This window comes from Erpetoichthys calabaricus, chromosome 6 (genome assembly GCF_900747795.2).
Source record: "Erpetoichthys calabaricus chromosome 6, fErpCal1.3, whole genome shotgun sequence".
Taxonomy (NCBI): domain Eukaryota; kingdom Metazoa; phylum Chordata; class Cladistia; order Polypteriformes; family Polypteridae; genus Erpetoichthys; species Erpetoichthys calabaricus.
This window is the reverse complement of record NC_041399.2, coordinates 200203218-200221490: the sequence shown is the minus strand read 5'-3', so window position 1 is coordinate 200221490 and position 18273 is coordinate 200203218. Positions and strand designations below refer to the sequence as shown.

Genomic DNA, 18273 nt, shown 5'->3' with positions numbered 1-18273 from the left:
CTCCTTCTTTTGACACTTCTTTAACATTACAATTACTATAGCCTACAAAAAAACTTGTAACCCTGGCCCACCTTAAATCCCTTCGCACCTCTCTGTCAGCCCAAGCGGCAAGCAGCCTGCTATCCCATCCCCCCATCAACGCAGAAAGGGCAGAAAGTTCTCTCAGCTCAAGTATGTTTACGTGCGTGTCAGTTGCTGGAAGTTGTATAGGGTAAATAATACATCGTTATTTGGAATACATGCATTTCATGTGTGTTCCATGTCTACAACAATCTATGTAAATGAAATGTTAAAACAGAAATGTTTTTCATGTTTTAGTACTAATTGACAAAATGAAGACATGAAGTGTAGAATGTATGAAGCCTGAAGTCCAAATATCAAATAAACTTTTTCACAAAAATTTCGAAGTATAAAAAAACAAGTGCGCTTTTATTCAAGAATATAACTGCAGAAAAAGAACTTGCGTTAGAGTGCAACATTGGCACTCTGGCATTAATACAACCACTTTGGTGGCGCAGCGGTTAGAACTTCTGGTAACAAGGGTCGCTGGTTCAACACTGGACGCCTCCGTTTTGAGAAGTGAGCTGCTCTTATTCTTACTATTATAGAATAAAAACATACATTTGATTCGAGTCTGTAACAGCTGGTGTAAATTTATAGTATTTTTAAAGGTTAGCGTTTTTTTTTTTTTTTTAATTCAGTTTTATTCTACCATTCACGTTCCCCCATCTGACACTGCTGTTTTCACATAAACACGTGCTATAACACAGGCGATGATGAGGGTTCTACTTTGGAGAAACAGAACAGCAGCCCTCCCTGCAAGAAACGTCCACTCACACACAAGAATAACGCAGCTGCACCAGAGGTAAAGGCGAAAGAATGCACGTCGCACTTTCGCCGTTGACACGGGTATGCTCACAAAGTACATGTGTAATGCCACGAAAACTGCATGTTGACACTTCAGTATGCGAGCAATGGCACAAGAATGCAGTCAGACTTTTTTTTTTTTTTAAGGCACATACACCATCCAGATCTAAACACTAGTGTAGATAGTCGCTCGCATACTGAAGAGTCTATAGCTGCAGGTGGAAGCTGCCGTCGCACTTTTGCCATCGCTGTACTTTATGAGCATGCCCCTGTCGATCAAACACAGGAAGCTCTGCACTCTACTTATCTTTCTACAGCGTAAAGTCACAAGTAAATAAATCAAGGTAAACAGGTAAATAACATTCAATCTGGCTTTTATATGCTGTACAAAGTACAGAGACTGCAAAAGGCGACGTGCATTCTTTCACCTTTAATATTTTTTGATATTTAATTTGATATTTGATATTTCAAATAACAATGTATTATTTACCCCATACAACTCCCGACAAGTGACACACAGGTAAACAGACTTGAGCTGAGAGAACTTTCTGCCCTTTCAGCGTTGGTGGGGGTATGGGATAACAGGCTGCTTTCTGCTTGGGCTTATCGACACATTTACAACACAAAAGATGCTGACAGAGAGGTGTGAAAGGATTTAAGGTGGGCCAGGGTTACAAGTTTTTTTCGTAGGCTTTGGTTAAGCTTGCTGTCTCTCCTGTCCTACCAACTACACTTTGTCACTACATAGACCTCATTTATAAAATCCATCTTGACATAAGCTTGGAGAGCTGCCTTGTGGCTACAGAAACCCCTTAAGCCCATGTCCCATTAGACAACATTTTAAATGATTTTCATTGTAGCCTTCATTTATATAATTTAGTCAGAGGCAGTCAGCACTCCTGTGAAACCAATCACCTAATGCAACATACCTAATGACTAAGACCAATTGTAATAAAAATCAAACAGGTTTGACTATCTCTTTAGTAAAAGGGGAGAGCTGTTTGGGCGTGACAGCTGACAACAAATGAATGCTCATTCGGACATTCAATGCATATAATACAGTGATGAGGAATAAAGAATGCAGAAGCTTTGAACCTCCCAAAAAAGCAAGGTTCATTTTTTGGATCAAATGTTTTATGTACTAAAACAAAATGGAAAAAAGAAAAAAAGAGAGGCTCTGCTCATCACAGCTGTTAACTCTTCACAAACAGAAGAGAGGCTCATCCTGGTGTCTCAGGATTTAAGTACCATGCAAAATGGAAAGAGAAAAAAGGGCAAAGACTGCTGCTGAATTTGCTGGAGCTAATAACTCTTCACACTACATCAGCATGTTATTCGCTGTCAGAAAAATGAGTGATCTGTGATGGAAAATGATTTTCAGGTGTGTAAATTGACATGGTGCAGTGAAGAAATCAACGATTACAGGCTGACATACCCCACAGCAAAAAGTTGTGTAATGTGACACAAGCTTTAACTGCATGTTGCCACTGTCACATGCCACTTCTGCTGTATTCTCTTTCTGCTGCAGCATTGTCTTTAAGCCTGAAAGTATATTATGAATCACTGGGGCTACAGTGGGAACAATATATGCACTTAAATTACTAAGGTGTTTTCCAAGAAACAGCCCTGAACTAATCTGTTTTTGTGCAAGTTATTCCTTTTTTGCATCTTCGATGGTTACAGAATTTTCATATTACATCCATAATAATACAAACAAATGTAATTTACTGCAATAAGTGGCTGTTGGCCGAGAGTGGTCCACCATAACTAACTTTAACAAAGTGGTCCTCACTATAAAACACTGGTCTAAGTTATGTAATTTTTTCTCTTATTTTGCATTTTGAACTGTGTGACAGTGTGATATTTGCATTAAGACGAAACTTAGAAATATGTATTTTCTGCCAAAGCTTTAAACTTTTAACATTTACCATTTGCTTCTCAATTCAATTTTCTGTTGTGTCTACTCCCATTATTGTATTCAAATAGTGAAAATAAGTGACAAGCAGTGCAGGCAGACAGACAAATTGGACTTAGTGAGCATATGTGTATTAGGGCAAAATTAATTAGTTTTGTTTTCCTTGCATTTTAAAATATACAGTAATCCCTCCTCCATCGCGGGGGTTGCGTTCCAGAGCCACCCGCGAAATAGGAAAATCCGCGAAGTAGAAATCATATGTTTATATGGTTATTTTTATATTGTCATGCTTGGGTCACAGATTTGCGCAGAAACACAGGAGGTTGTAGAGAGACAGGAACGTTATTCAAACACTGCAAACAAACATTTGTCTCTTTTTCAAAAGTTTAAACTGTGCTCCATGACAAGACAAGAGATGACAGTTCTGTCTCACAATTAAAAGAATGCAAACATATCTTCCTTTTCAAAGGAGTGCAAAGCAAGCAGTCAAAAAAAAAATCAATAGGGCTTTTTGGCTTTTAAGTATGCGAAGCACCGCCGGTACAAAGCTGTTGAAGGCGGCAGCTCACAGACCCTCTGTCAGGAGCAGGAAGAGAGAGAGAGATAGAGAGAGACAGATAAAAAAAATCAATACGTGCCCTTTGAGCTTTTAAGTATGCGAAGCTCCGTGCAGCCTGTCCTTCAGGAAGCAGCTGCACACAGCCCCCCTGCTCACACCCCCCTACGTCAGCGCAAGAGAGAGAGGGAGAGAGAAAGTAAGCTGGATAGCTTCTCAGCCATCTGCCAATAGCGTCCCTTGTATGAAATCAACTGGGCAAACCAACTGAGGAAGCATGTACCAGAAATTAAAAGACCTATTGTCCGCAGAAACCTGCGAAGCAGCGAAAAATCCGCGATATATATTTAAATATGCTTACATATAAAATCCGCGATGGAGTGAAGCCGCGAAAGGCGAAGCGCGATATAGCGAGGGATCACTGTACTCCCTTTTTAATGTTCTAGTTAATATGACAGTGAAGTAGCTGTTTGGATTCAATATTCAGTATCATTTAAATTACAGTAATCCCTCGCTATATCGCGCTTCAACTTTCACGGCTTCACTCTATCATGGATTTTATACGTAAGCATATTTAAATATATAACACGGATTTTTTGCTGGTTCGCGGATTTGTGCGGACAATGGGTCTTTTAATTTCTGGTACATGCTTCCTCAGTTGGTTTGCCCTGTTGATTTCATACAAGGGACGCTATTGGCAGATGGCTGAGAAGCTACCCAACCAGAGCACGTATTACGTATTAAATAAAACACCTCAAATATATTGTGAGCACGGGGGCTGTTCGCACCCCTAGAGGATACGGCCGCTCCTCAAAAAATGCTGAAAGATTACCTTCACATTGCTGTCTTCCTTGCTGGGCTTACATATGATTGCTTTGTCAAGTGATATGCTTCCCGCACTGTGCTTCGCATACTTAAAAGATCAAACAGCACGTATTGATTTTTGATTGTTTTCTTTTCTTTCTCTCTCTCTCTTGCTCTGACATTCTCTGCTCCTGACGGAGGGGGTGTGAGCAGGGGGGCTGTTCGCACCCCTAGACGATATGGACGCTCGTCTAAAAATGCTGAAAGATTACCTTCACGTTGCTCCCTTCTGTGCAGCTGATTTGTCAAGCGACATGCTTCCTGCACGGTGCTTCGCATACTTAAAAGCTCGAAGGGCACGTATTGATTTTTGATTGTTTGTTTTTCTCCGTCTCTCTCTCTGACATTCTCTGCTCCTGACGGAGGGGGTGTGAACAGAGGGGCTGTTCGCACACTAGCCTAGAGGATACGAACGCTCCTCTAAAAAATGCTGAAAGACTACCTTTATATTGCGCCCTTCCTTGCAGCTGCTTTATCCGGCGGTGCTTCACATGCTTAAAAGCCAAACAGCCCTATTGATTTTTGTTTGCTTTTTTCTTTCTCTCTCTCTCTGACATTTTCTGCTCCTAACGCACACTCCTTTGAAGAGGAAGATATGTTTGCATTCTTTTAATTGTGAGACGGAACTGTCATCTCTGTCTTGTCATGGAGCACAGTTTAAACTTTTGAAAAAGAGACAAATGTTTGTTTGCAGTGTTTGAATAAAGTTCCTGTCTCTCTACAACCTCCTGTGTTTCTGTGCAAATCTGTGACCCAAGAATGACAATATAAAAATAACCATATAAACATATGATTTCTACTTCGCAGATTTTCACCTTTCGCGGGGGGTTCTGGAACGCAACCTCCGCGATCGAGGAGGGATTACTGTATTAGATAAATTAAACATTAATGGGAGTCAATGATTTTGTGATATGAAAACGTTTAGCCAAGGTGGTACCCCAGGAAAGTACTTGAGAATCTTAAAATTACAATATATTGTGGTTTGTGCTGAAATGGAGGGTTGAAATGCTAATGATGCATGTCTTTATGTAACAGAAGTTGCATTTGCCATCTTAGCATTAAATCAATTCTGTTAAAGTTTAAAATTTCAGCAATGGTACATCCCATTTTCACTACTTGTGATGGTCAGGGTCTGCTCCATGCCTCTTATTGCATCTGTTAGCCTCTTAAACCTGAACTGTTGGTAGTCATGAACCGAGGTGAGCCGGGCAATCGAGGACACACACATCCAGCCAAGGGGTAGGTGCAAAGTGTCAGTCCTTTAATTACAATCCATCCAAAAAAAAAAATCGAACAATGTTCCAATTAAAGTTCAGTGCATCCAAAATCTTCTTTAAATAAATAAATAATCCATAAAATCTGTGAAATCTATGTCTCCAGCAGAGATTAAAATGTCATTAATAAATAAATCTAATAAAAACAAATTTAGAGAGAATTCTTTCTTTAAAATTCACCATAATCATGGATTTAATAATAAGACACAGCATGGACTGAAAAAATCCAGTTTTGGTACCTTGTTATTGAATCTTAGAAATACAGTATGTGGATAATTTTGTCCTTTTGGTCTCATTTTACTATGATCACTAACACTTACTCAAGTGGTTCTGATGGCTGCTGCTACATTAGCAGTACTGCATACCATATTCTGTATAGCTGTGGTAGACTAGGAGCTCAGTCTTCAGACAAAGCACTTTAAAAGCTCAGTATATATGTCACTATCTTCAACTATGAACTTAATCTTTCAATGAGAAGTTATATAAAAATAAAGTGCAAATGTTAACAATCACCTTATTAGTGTTATTGGTAAACGTGGGAGCATCTAGAAAACAATATGGTGCTTCAAAAATAAAATGTATAATAATTTATTATGTTTTCTTTTACAAAACACCATATCAGAAATGAGTAACGAGAACATGAATTTATTACTTCATAGTTTGACTGCTCTGATAGACTGGTACCCATGTGAAGGCCAATGCATCTGCAAATCTCAACAAAACCCATGGGTTGGAAAACAGATAAATGTTCAGGCAAGTGCAATGTATTGCAGAGGACTCCTTTAGATTTTAAATGGTCCAAGATGCTGCCACTACAGTCCTTGCTTAATAATCGCCAGAGTTAAATTAAACAATATAATCTGCATTGGCTCTCCATGACATATTGATTAAAACCTTGCTGATCATACAGATAAGGACTGTGCTCATTATTCCCCATATAACCCTGTCTCCACTCATTGCACATTAGTCATTTTTTACCCATTCTGATAATCTAGTAAAAGATCCCTTCACTCCAGGACATTATATGTTCACTTGCATTGAGGCAGTACCATAACTTTGGAACACCTTTTCAAAATACTGTACATAAGGTCAGCTGACATAACACATCTGCTGTAAATCATTAAGAACATTCTGTTTAAACTAGCAGTTGAATTAATTTTTTTATTAGTAGTGTTACTGATTTTACATTTGTTTTTATCTTAAAAATAAGTTGATTAATGCTTGTTATTGCATTTTTTACATAATGCTAAAATCTTGTTTCCTTGATATTTTATGTGTTTTGAGGTAGTACTGAAATGGAAGAAGTAAATCTGTACCCTGTTCATTTTATTTTGTATTTGGCCCAGTATTCTAAACTAGAAAAAAGTTCATAACAAAAAAAATGCTTTATTGAAAATGGAACTGTTTAATATATTCTACAAGTGTTTTATTGTTAAAGGCTCATTGCAGGTAGCATCCTATATGATTAATGTATTTTTTTAAACAGAAGACAATTTAATTTATGCAGCGGTGCTTTGGGTTTTGGCTCTGCAATGATGTCTCACATGATTTTTCATACATACCTAACCTTCTTCCCATTTTCAGTCAATTTGGTTACATTCAGCACTCCAAACTTTTCAGATGCCTAAAAATATTAACAAGTTAATGCAATCTTAAAATTCTCCATACTAAAATGCAAATAATTTTAAAAACATCATTATTATCCTGCCATAAAATCAGCATTTCTACAGTAAAAACGACTGAAAAAGCATGCATGAAAACACAATTTAAACATCAAAATTATGAATAGCACTAGCCACCTAATTCAGGTAAAATTACATGGTTTCTGAGCATAAAATAAACACAACAAGAGAAGGATGAATAATAGCATTGGTCACAATGAGTACAAATTAAACAAATATCTTTCACGAGACTTCATTCTTTCGGCCAAGAGTTAAATTAGAATACGTCTGTTTGTTCAGTAATGTTTTAATATCTAAACTGCACATTACCAACACTGATTTGTTATTTGCTACAGAAAAACTACAGTATTTAAAGGCAATTGTAAAACTCAGTGTTCTGGATTCAAAATGTTTTATTTACTCTGTAATCCCCACACTAAGTGCTTTATTGTGAAAGGAACATCCATTTTCAAATGTACTGTATATATTTGTCCGTATTCATTATTTCAAGCTAAGGACATAAATGTCTGTTTAATGAAAGGAGGATTAAATAATTACTTGGAATTTCAAAAAATTATACACAGCAGTCCTAAAAGCACCAATTTTGTGGAAATTTTTAATCTTAAATTTTTAATCTTAAAGGACCTACTTAAACAACACTGGATTGAAGTACTGTTCTAATCTGCCGAGGGCTATGGCTGTGACTTATAAACTATTAAAAATTTAGATAATATGTAACTTAATTACAACACTCAATTCAACATACAATATATATAAATTAGGTCAGAATATGCTGCATCGAGTAGTGCTTCTACTTTATAGCACTCAACTGTATTTTGAATGTTGGGTTGAGACAATGTGGAGTTTGCAAGTTATCTATTTTGGGGATTTGTTATTCATGTTGCATACTCCACAGGTCTAGTCATATACTCACAACATACAAAAGGCATTAATTTTTGCAAGAATATTGTTAAATTAACACTTCCAGGAAAATAAGAGTACTGCAAAAACAGGAAACATGGTTAAATGAGATCTTCAGACACTATAACCATGTAAACTTGCGAGAATGGTGATGGTTTCTAAAATAATGCAGAATAAAAATAGAAAACCTACTTATGCTTACTTGTAGTAAAGTGCATTGTGATTTGTTACAATACCTTGCATCATATTAGGCTCCTATTCACCTTAATAAAGAGGTAAGTGACTGTGTGTCCGTCTGGGTGCTATGTTTTTGTCATTCCAAAAGATGGTATATTACACACATTAACACTGCTTTTATAAATTTCATACCAAATGGCATATGACAGAGACTATACATTGCATGGTACACTGCAAACATTAAAGCCGAGGTCTAAGTTTACTAAAGTATACTTTACCATATATTGGACGTCTGAACGAAACAACTCCTTGCTAACTAACATATTTAGTTTTGGGCATGAAACTAATCCATGGGTTTCCCAATGTTGACCAGACGACTGAAATTCCGTTGAGGCAAACTTTTAAGGTGTTTTTTTTTTTTTAAATAAATGATGTGGCAAATTTCTAAAAAGCAACTCCTTCAATTGCCATATGTACTAAGTCTTTGAAATGGCTACTTCAAGCAATCAGCCTTTTTCAAAAACTTCCTCAAAGATAATTTATTGCAGAAACAAATAGAACTTTCAAAGCATTATTATCAAAGCTTTAGTTTTCCAAAGTAGACCATTTAACATTCTAATAGAAATTTTAAAAAGTCAACAGCATATGATCTGTTCTGTCACTAGGTAAAGCTGGCAAAAAAAAAACTTATCAGAAAGTAATTTTCTGTAATTTTGTTGTTAAAAAGGATTGTGTCGATATGCCGTAATGTCGTACCCTTATTCATTAATAAAATGAATAAATAAAACAAAACAGTACCTGGAGATTACAGCCAACCTCTTGATTATAAAGCAATTTTTGGTACTAGTTTCTGCATATCTTAAACTGATAATTAAATGTTCAGTTTAAAAAAAGATGCAAATCAGAATCTTATTATGAGATTAGATACACAAAGTTTCATACCACATTAAAGAGGACTGAATCTGTGCCATAAGAGAAAATGAGGCAAATAGTTGTGGCTAGGTTACTTATGTGTTTTGAGGAATACCTGTGAATATGACAACCAGAATTCAATCCTAGATGGAAGACAAGTCATGGACATTAATAAAAAGGACTCTCATAACTTTGACAGGTACGATAATACACTATGTTAAGTTACACAGAGCTGTCTGTCAAATGCAGAATGGACACCACGTTGGGCAATTATCTTAAACTCTGTGTCTTCATTTGATAGTGTTCAGCTCTAGCCAGTACTTGTTGACCATGTGATGGGTATAACAAATCACACAGTTATCATGTGCCATATGAACAGTAGACTTTGAGGAGTGTGCATATTTAAGGGCACATTATTTGTGGATGCACCTTTAACAGTGTAAGTCAGAGGTTCTCAATGTTTAGTCCTCATAGTCCCCTGAAGCTATAGGTTTTTGTTTCCAACAGCTTCTCTTTCAGTCAGTCATTGTTACCTTTAATTGATCACATTATTTAATTAGCTGACAGGTCTTATTTCTTTATTTTGCATTTTGTAAACTGCAGTAGTGTCAGATTTGAAATTACAAGCAATTAACACATATTTGCAGGTTTTCTGCATCTTTAAATGTTTACTTTGTTTTACTATTTTTTAATTCACTTTTTCTGTACAGTTTGCTTCCTTAATTGTATCTGAATACAAATAATAAATGAACAGAGAAGACACGGCACAAATGACTCTGAAATAAGCAGCTACTTTAGTGTTACACACTTATGTGTTTATTAGTAAATAATTGTCTAAATATCCAGAATATTTAAAAAAAATTTAAAGGGAAATATAATGTATTCCAGAAGGTTATAAAGGAAAAACTGGGAAATAAGCAAATTGTTAAGGTAGGAGTCCAATTAAGAGAAAAGGTGGATTGGGACAAAAACCTGCAACCAAAGGGGGCACTGAGGATTGAATGTTGAGAACCACTGGTTTAAGTCATGCTAGGACAGCACTGATATGCAGCCGTTAAATAAAATTGAAAACTAACAGGGACACCAGTTTAATCATTAATATTTTGAAATCGTTTCTCAACATTGCTATTCATTAATAATGATTTTTTGTTAATACAGTGAGGTCTCTCTACCCAAAAACTCGGCGCCCCCTACAGTGGACAATTACTTCAAGGAACAAGGTCTTGAAGATAGGCATGATATGCCTAAGCTGTATAAGCAGTAAATTGTGTACTGTCACTCATTGTTATTCTGGGAAGCCATTCACTCACAGGAACAGTATCATTAAATGATTTAGTGGGGTGTTTGGAGTAAAGGCCTGCTAATTGTTTAAATGGTCAGCTGCTCCACATCAGCACTCTGTGGAGTGTAATTAGGTCAACATACCCACAGGGGGATAAAAAAAATGAGTCTGAGCAGGTACATGGAAGAGCAAACATGAAAAAGGAAAAGGAGAAAGCATCTAAGAGGTTAATGTGAAAGAGAGGATGGAACAGCAGGATCAATATGGAGCTGGTGCTAATGTGGAATGGAGGCAGGTGGTCTGGAATGGTCCCGACAGGAGCAAGTGGACAGCGCTAGAGAGACAGTGTCATTCCTGCTGAGCACCTAGGAAAAGGTGGAACCAACCACTTCAAGTTGACTCCCTCAGTTGCCAAGGAAAGGTGTTGGGGGGGGGAAAGGATCCGGGCATGGCAAGTCCCTGAGGACACCGAAGGATGCAAGGGACACAAGCCAGATGAGGGATGACAGCATCATTTGGTGGACATCTCCTGCTGTAGAGCAGACCTGAACAGTAAGCAGCAGGGACATCAGTTTTACAAAAGAGCACAGGGGCTTGTAATGGACTTTAAGAGACAAATTGTCCATGGTTTCATCTAGATTTCAACCTGTGTGGATTATTTAGTGTTGATTTTAACCTACATATACTGGTTTTATGGATTACTTATTGATTTATTCAAAGATTTTTGGACTGAATAAAAGCACCAAGCATCTTGCTCCTACTCTTGTTGTTTGTGTTCCTCACTGCCCGGTTAATCCTTAGACATGACTATTAGCAGACCTAGGTTCAAAGAATGATGCCAGATGCAGGCACCAGGACCATCATATTCCTGTAAGTGTTTATTTGTGATTAAAAACAATGTTAATATTTCTGTACAAAAGTATAGTATACAATAGGATTAAGTTTTATTGGGCTGAGTGGCTTGTTGTCATCAAAGCTGCTCCAACAAGTGTATGTTAATATCATTTGTGGATTTGTACTAATTTTAAGAAGCATTACTCACGTGCAAAGCAACTTAAGCTGTCTCAGTGATTAAGGAATTGGACTTTAAAGCACAAAACTAGATGTTAATTTGTTGCCTTTAACTAAAGTAGTGTGCCTGTGTTTACAGTTTGTAAAATACACAATTATACATAGTTTCTTGTAATATATCTTGGGATGGGCGGCACGGTGGCGCAGTGGTAGCGCTGCTGCCTTGCAGTTAGGAGACCCGGGTTCGCTTCCCGGGTCCACCCTGCGTGGAGTTTGCATGTTCTCCCCGTGTCTCCGGGCGCTCTGGTTTCCTCCCACAGTCCAAAGACATGCAGGTTAGATGGATTGGTGATTCTAAATTGGCCCTAGTGTGTGCTTGGTGTGTGGGTGTGTTTGTGTGTGTCCTGCGGTGGGTTGGCACCCTGCCCGGGATTGGTTCCCTGCCTTGTGCCCTGTGTTGGCTGGGATTGGCTCCAGCAGACCCCCGTGACCCTGTGTTCGGATTCAGCGGGTTGGAAAATGGATGGATGGATATCTTGGGATGGCGGTTATTGTAGAAAGACAATATACAATACAATAGGCTGTTTATTTACAGGCATTTAAAAATCACAAAACTGAACAAATGAGACACAGACATGTAGGATTAGGGTTGTGCCAAGTTCTAGACAACTTGACAAAGACAGTTGCCTAGCAGTAACAATTTAAGGGTAGTAAGGTTGGTCCAGTATAAAAAAAAAACACCCCAGATAAAGGAAGAAGTAGTATTTGCAGAATGTATGGGTTAAAAGGTATGAGGAAAGTAAAAATAACGAAGTTTGATAGCACAAAAATAGCACTATTGATAAGAGGTTACAGAGTAAACCGACCGAATCTGTACACAGTTTCAAACCCTTTGAATAACACAAGTCTGGGGTTTATGTTTTAAAAACAAAGAAGAGTGATACATCCTGATTTGGGTAATCTGCTTCTGTGCTGTCTTTATAGGACACACAAGTTTATATTTAATATCTGAAATGTCATACTGTTTTTTTTTATATTATAAACATCTTTAGTTAATAATTTATCCAAGCAACCTGACAGCATTCATTAGCTTCACTTCTCCTCTGAATTATAGCATACGCTTGTTATTCAGTAGGCAAAAAAAGTGGTGATCGAAAACAAATTGTGACACAAGTCTGCATGTAGGCAAGCAGTATTAGAAAGAATACTGTCCAGAAAGTGTGCCAAAATGTCACTGACTTGTACTCAGAGCTTCTAGAATAACACTTTACTACAGCAAAAGAATATTTACTAACAGCTGTTGGATGCTTTGGAGATGAAGGACAAGAATCAGATTCTGGAAAAGTCTGCTTTGGGGATGTGGGAGATTCCACCTAATAAATACAAACAAAATATGTTATTATGGAACTTAAAAATTAAACTGTTTTGAAGAAAATACAACACTTGGTTTGATGAATACATAATGTTGCACAAAAATACAAAACTCAGACCACTTTAAGTTCTAAAGATGCAGAATTTTTATTATGAGAAATCACAGCTGTTTTGACTTTTTTTTTTTTATTCTTTCCAGTTTAATTTCTAGTCCAAATCTAACATGAAACACAACATTTCTCAGGTTTTATTTTTAGGATATTAAACACATTTCAAAAGTCAAACCGAGTTTTCCAGGTTTCACTGTATCCTGCATCTTTAGATAATTAAAATTAAAGATTGTATTGTTTGTTTAACCAAAAATCACAGAGCAAAAGACTTGAGAATAAATTTTGGAGAGGGAAGGTAGTGGTGGGCCGGAGGAGTAACAAATATTTTCTAGTTTTGTAAAGGAAAAGAAACATTTGATTGGTTATTTTTTTCTCCAATGTTAATATAAAAGAGTGATTCTTTTGAAATAATTAAGGACAACTGAAGACAGACAAATATTTAATAAAATACTTTACTAACTTGCTCGTAAAGTGGGGGTGTAATAGCCCCAGAAGAATGTTCAGAAGAATTACGTTTTTTTTTGATAGACAACTGCAATAAAATCAAAATAATTCTGTAGGACTTCAGAATGATATAGACATAAAATGTAAGCATATTTAATTTTTCTCAATTTGTTTCAAAGGTGCATCTAGACGCTCGACTCTCCAATGTAATAAATATTTATATGAAGATCAAAGTCCTAATATTGCTTATAACCAGTGTTTGTTATATATAAAAAAAAAAACAAAAACTACTGTGTTACACTACATGGAAAAAAAACAGTGAACTAATCTTAAACACTGAATAAAATATCTGGAATAAAATTTGCATCAAATGAATTAATGTTACTCTTTAGTTTAAACAGCAAAATGATAAAAAAAAAAAAAAAAACATTTTCTATCTCAAACAAAACTTACAGTATATACATGCATTCTCAAGCTTGTTAAATAAAATTCAGGGATGTGAGACCCTGGAGGACACACCATGGCTATTGAGGTAGCCTAACATAATACCTAAAGAAAACAAATCAACCATGGAATTTGAATCCAGGGTACTTTCTCCATCAGGCAGCAGTGCTCACCACTGCACTGAGGCTCCTTCATAGTTATGGTGACATATCTTCATAATGCCTCACAGTGACTGCTCTTTTACCTTTAGTGAAGTCAGAAGTTTTCTTCTTTCTTGTAATTCTTATGTACGTTTGAGGGGGTTGCTGTTTTTGTTTGTTAACATACTTCTTGAACTGCTATAAAAAGCTCAATTTCCCTCTTGGAACAAGTATTAAGCATCTATCCGTGGACTCACAAACCCATCAGTGCAGCATTAACGTAAACAACTGCAGATTACAAAACAGTTTCTCCTTAAGAAAACTGGGTAGTATGGCAGAAGACTGCGAACAGAGTTTTGTTCAATGGTGTAACGATTATATTGAAGGTCTGACAGTTTCATCAATGATCACATTAATTATAAGCACTATATTATTATAATATTTTAAGTGAATACAGGAATGCACTGTCATTATTTGGTCACTGGGATCTCCATCTTACCATAAAGAAAAAGCAGGATGCAGTCATAAAACTAAAATAAGTCTTGTCAAAAATCAAAACTGTTTACTATGTAATAATTTCATGAAAGAGCAGCGGCCAGATATTTTGCAAGGTAACTCACTTACTTTGTCATTTAAATCCAGTGCATATGTACTGTGTCTCCACTTATTTAAAACTATGGGTTCCATGTGTTTTCTATCCAGACTTTTGCTTTTTGGAATGTCTCCAGGATGTGGAAGTGGTGGTGGTGGGATATTATACTGGTAAAATAGAAAAGCATACAACATATTAGTTTTTCTTGAAAGAAATATATACAATCAGTGAAACTGAAAGAAGCACTACATAAATAGGTTGCCGGTTCGAATCCCGTAAATGCCAAAAGGGACTCTGCTCTGTTGGGCCCTTCAGCAAGGCCCTTAACCTGCAATTGCTGAGCGCTTTGAGTAGTGAGAAAAGTGCTATATAAATGCAAAGAATTATTATTATTATTATTAAATTAAACAAGCTATTAAGTAATGCAGTTGATGAAGAACCTTATAATATTCAGGTTGAAACCTAATTTGAAAACTTTATTGAAATGCCCTAAACTCATTAAAACATCATTTTTTTTTGGATGATTATGTTTAACAAATAATACACCCATCAAAAAAGGTCTCCGAGTGTCTAAATAATAGTACTGTGCTCATAAAACAGGATTTTTGGAAGATAGGCTAATCCTAAATAGATTCTGGGTGATTCACATACAGCTGTTGGAAACACAAAGATGAGTTTACAGACGTCACTGTTGCTATGTATCCCAACCTTAAAAGATTAGTTTATGCTATTTTTTTTATTCATAGAAATATTTCACAAAACTCATTGGCAAGTGGACCATTAACAGGGATTTAAAAGGATATGGTCTAGTGTACAACATAAGAAATATCATTAATATGAATGAAACAAACTTTTTTGTCCTCAATGTAACATGAGAAAATAACTTCTTCACTCCTATTTCACAGGAAAGGCAATGTAACGACTTACCTTTAAAGATTTACATAAGTAATAAGCTACAAAATATCTAAGTGTGTAAATATTATGTAAAATGTAACAGACTTTTGACTTCGTTCAAAGTTAGTTTTTACAAATTTAGTTAGTGTTTTAAAATGAAACCAGCAGCATTAAATCACTACCTTTTCAAAATAGCAATTAAGAAAAAACTGTCTTGATAGAGTAAAGCACTAAAACTTACCCAATCTATTCTTCATTACATGTTATATCATAAACACACACACGTCATTATACATATATCACATCATACATGTACACATATTGTATACAACATGACCTCAACTTATGGAAATTCAACTTAGCGTACACTGTTTGTGGAATACAATGATATAATGGAAGGTAAATTGTGCAAAAATTAAAATCAGTGCAGCATCAAGGAGGAATATTTTAACAAAATTAAAGTATTGTGAAATCTAATAATTATATGTGCACATAAATGTTTCATGAAATAATATATTTTGTGTTGCTTATTTCTTTGTGTATGAAATTATTTCTTCATTTATTTTTTGCAGTGACACCACACATAACATGAAATACATTTTAAAATGAAAACTGTTATTTTCACCCATCAAAATTGAGAGGGTGAGCTCTAGCCTGTACTGTGCTTTGATTAGTGAATTGTTGGTGCAGTGTGCATAAATCTTTCAGCCAACAAGTGTCATATTTATAGGCCGACATTACTGATAGCAATTGTTGACAAGATGATAAATTCGGGGCTTTCTGAATTAAAGTAGCTGCTTCATGCAGTAACTTGGGCCAAATTTTTCTTGCAATCATATCCGCCATGATCACCAACATCCACAAATTTGCTTAAATTGGCAATCTTGTGGCTCATAGGAATGTGCAATGTGGTGACTATGTACAGCCCCCTCTACTAATGATTTATGAATCAACAAACATGCTCTGTTCTGAATTTGGCTGTTTGCTATTATTTTAGGGGCAATGTAAGGGGGCTGTCTAAAGACATTTCATGATATGCAAATTCTCTCTACATAGAAAGGGTTAATTTGTCAAAATATGCAGAAAAACAGAACACACAGATGTACAAAACAATAACCTGTCAGATGTCTAGGTATAATTGAACATATGTGCAATATCAGTATGTTCAAAGGGGAAATTATTATAGTCTCTACTTTCATCTTGCTTAGGCTCATTTTTCTTATCTTTCTTTTAGCTAGGTGCCCTAAAACAATCCCTCTATCCTGCTATATGGAAAATGGTCTTAAGATCACTGATATGAAGCACCAATAACATATTATGACTCTCCCTGACTTGTATCATTTGGGTTTTCAGACCATTTACTGCAGGATCTCTTTATCCTGGCCTGATCTCTCTCTCTCTCTCTCTTCTCTCACTCCTATGCACACACATGGTTCTGTGTGGTAAATGTGATTTTCCAAAAAATTTAGGAATACAATTGCACTAATCAAATAATAGTTAAATCATTTTAAAATTAACCGTTTCTAAGATAAACCCTACTGACCTACATCACAAAAATCTGCCTGAAGATGTCGATATCTTTGACTATGAAGTAATGATGTTTATTTCCTTCATTCTTTTATGCCCTCTGATCCACTATAAACTCATCTCTCCAATTATGAATGCCATTACACAATATAAAGTTGTGAAAACTATGTGCAATCATTTTTTACATTTTGAATTTAAAATTAATGAGAACACAAAGAATGAATGACAAAATGAAAACTAGAACCTTTTATAATTAATAAAAGTTAACGCAAGTCTGCATCAATTTTTGTTCAAGGGCGTGCCACATTTTTTGTGTTCCCTCTTTGGCATTTTTTTTTTTTTTAACACTATCATCACACTTTTTATGTCCTCCAATTCACTACAAATTCTCTACTGCCACTATGCAAAATAACAATAGGCTTTACCGACATTGCTATAAAAATATAACTGGGAAAACAGCAGTCACTCATTCCTTATTCATGACAATCTTTTGCACTCTGAGTGTATGACATGCATTTGTGGCAAAAACCATCAGTTGGCCTATGCAGTGTATTTCACTGTCAGCAGATGTTGCCATGGTTCTATCCCATCAGCCACAGCGCATAACCATAAAGATGCTTGTTATAATAAGGACACAAATCCCAATTGTGGGGATGTGACAGCCTGCACCTCTAACTCTTGGGTCCATTACACACAGTGATATCATGCCATAAGATCTTGATTAAGACCAAGATGAATGCTTAATGTTTGTGTGATAGACTGACAACACTTAGCATTTTATATATAAATATAGATATCATATACTGTACATGTCTATCACTTTTCTATACAGCTGATACCCATTTAATTTGCAAAAGGGTACACCAAAAGATGATCACTCAGCAGGCAGAACATGATACCACACCCTGCTCCATGACTGGTAGAGTTACGGAGCACAGAAGTAGATACACTTTTAAAAATACACCCTCTGTTTTGGTCATGCCAGCGGGACGGATCAACAATGCAAAAAACAAACAAAAAAAAACGCACAAAACCATTAATTTACTGCTAATATTAATGTACAGTGTTTTTTGTTGAAATGTTATATTACCATGATGCAGAGTTTTTCTTACTTAACTCAAGGATGGACACACTGCTGCATCACAGCAACATCTACCTGAAACCCCAAATAATAACTTGCTTGAACATCCTCATTCCACTGCATACAATTTGATGGACAGACTATTACTATTCAATTTGAGAGGGATGTTTCAGTTTACAAATTACAGTTTTCATTAATGGAGGTGCATGCTATGGATACTAATTTGATAA

At 36.1% G+C, this 18273-nt stretch overlaps 1 protein-coding gene across 10 annotated transcripts in view; it reads right to left on the bottom strand.

Annotated features, from left to right (window-relative positions):
* Positions 1-18273, bottom strand: part of arhgap12b (Rho GTPase activating protein 12b) — a 190484-nt gene that overhangs the window by 28541 nt on the left and 143670 nt on the right. For 7 of the 10 annotated variants that reach the window (XM_028804312.2, XM_051928964.1, XM_028804309.2 and 4 more), the window contains 4 exons: positions 14574-14708; positions 13382-13453; positions 12736-12813; positions 7039-7100 (listed from right to left, as the gene is read on the bottom strand). In XM_028804312.2, coding sequence (XP_028660145.1) covers positions 7039-7100; positions 12736-12813; positions 13382-13453; positions 14574-14708 — 347 coding nt within the window. The remainder of the gene's footprint in view (positions 1-7038; positions 7101-12735; positions 12814-13381; positions 13454-14573; positions 14709-18273) is intronic. The other 3 variants (XM_028804313.2, XM_028804317.2, XM_028804318.2) reach the window with 1 other exon arrangement.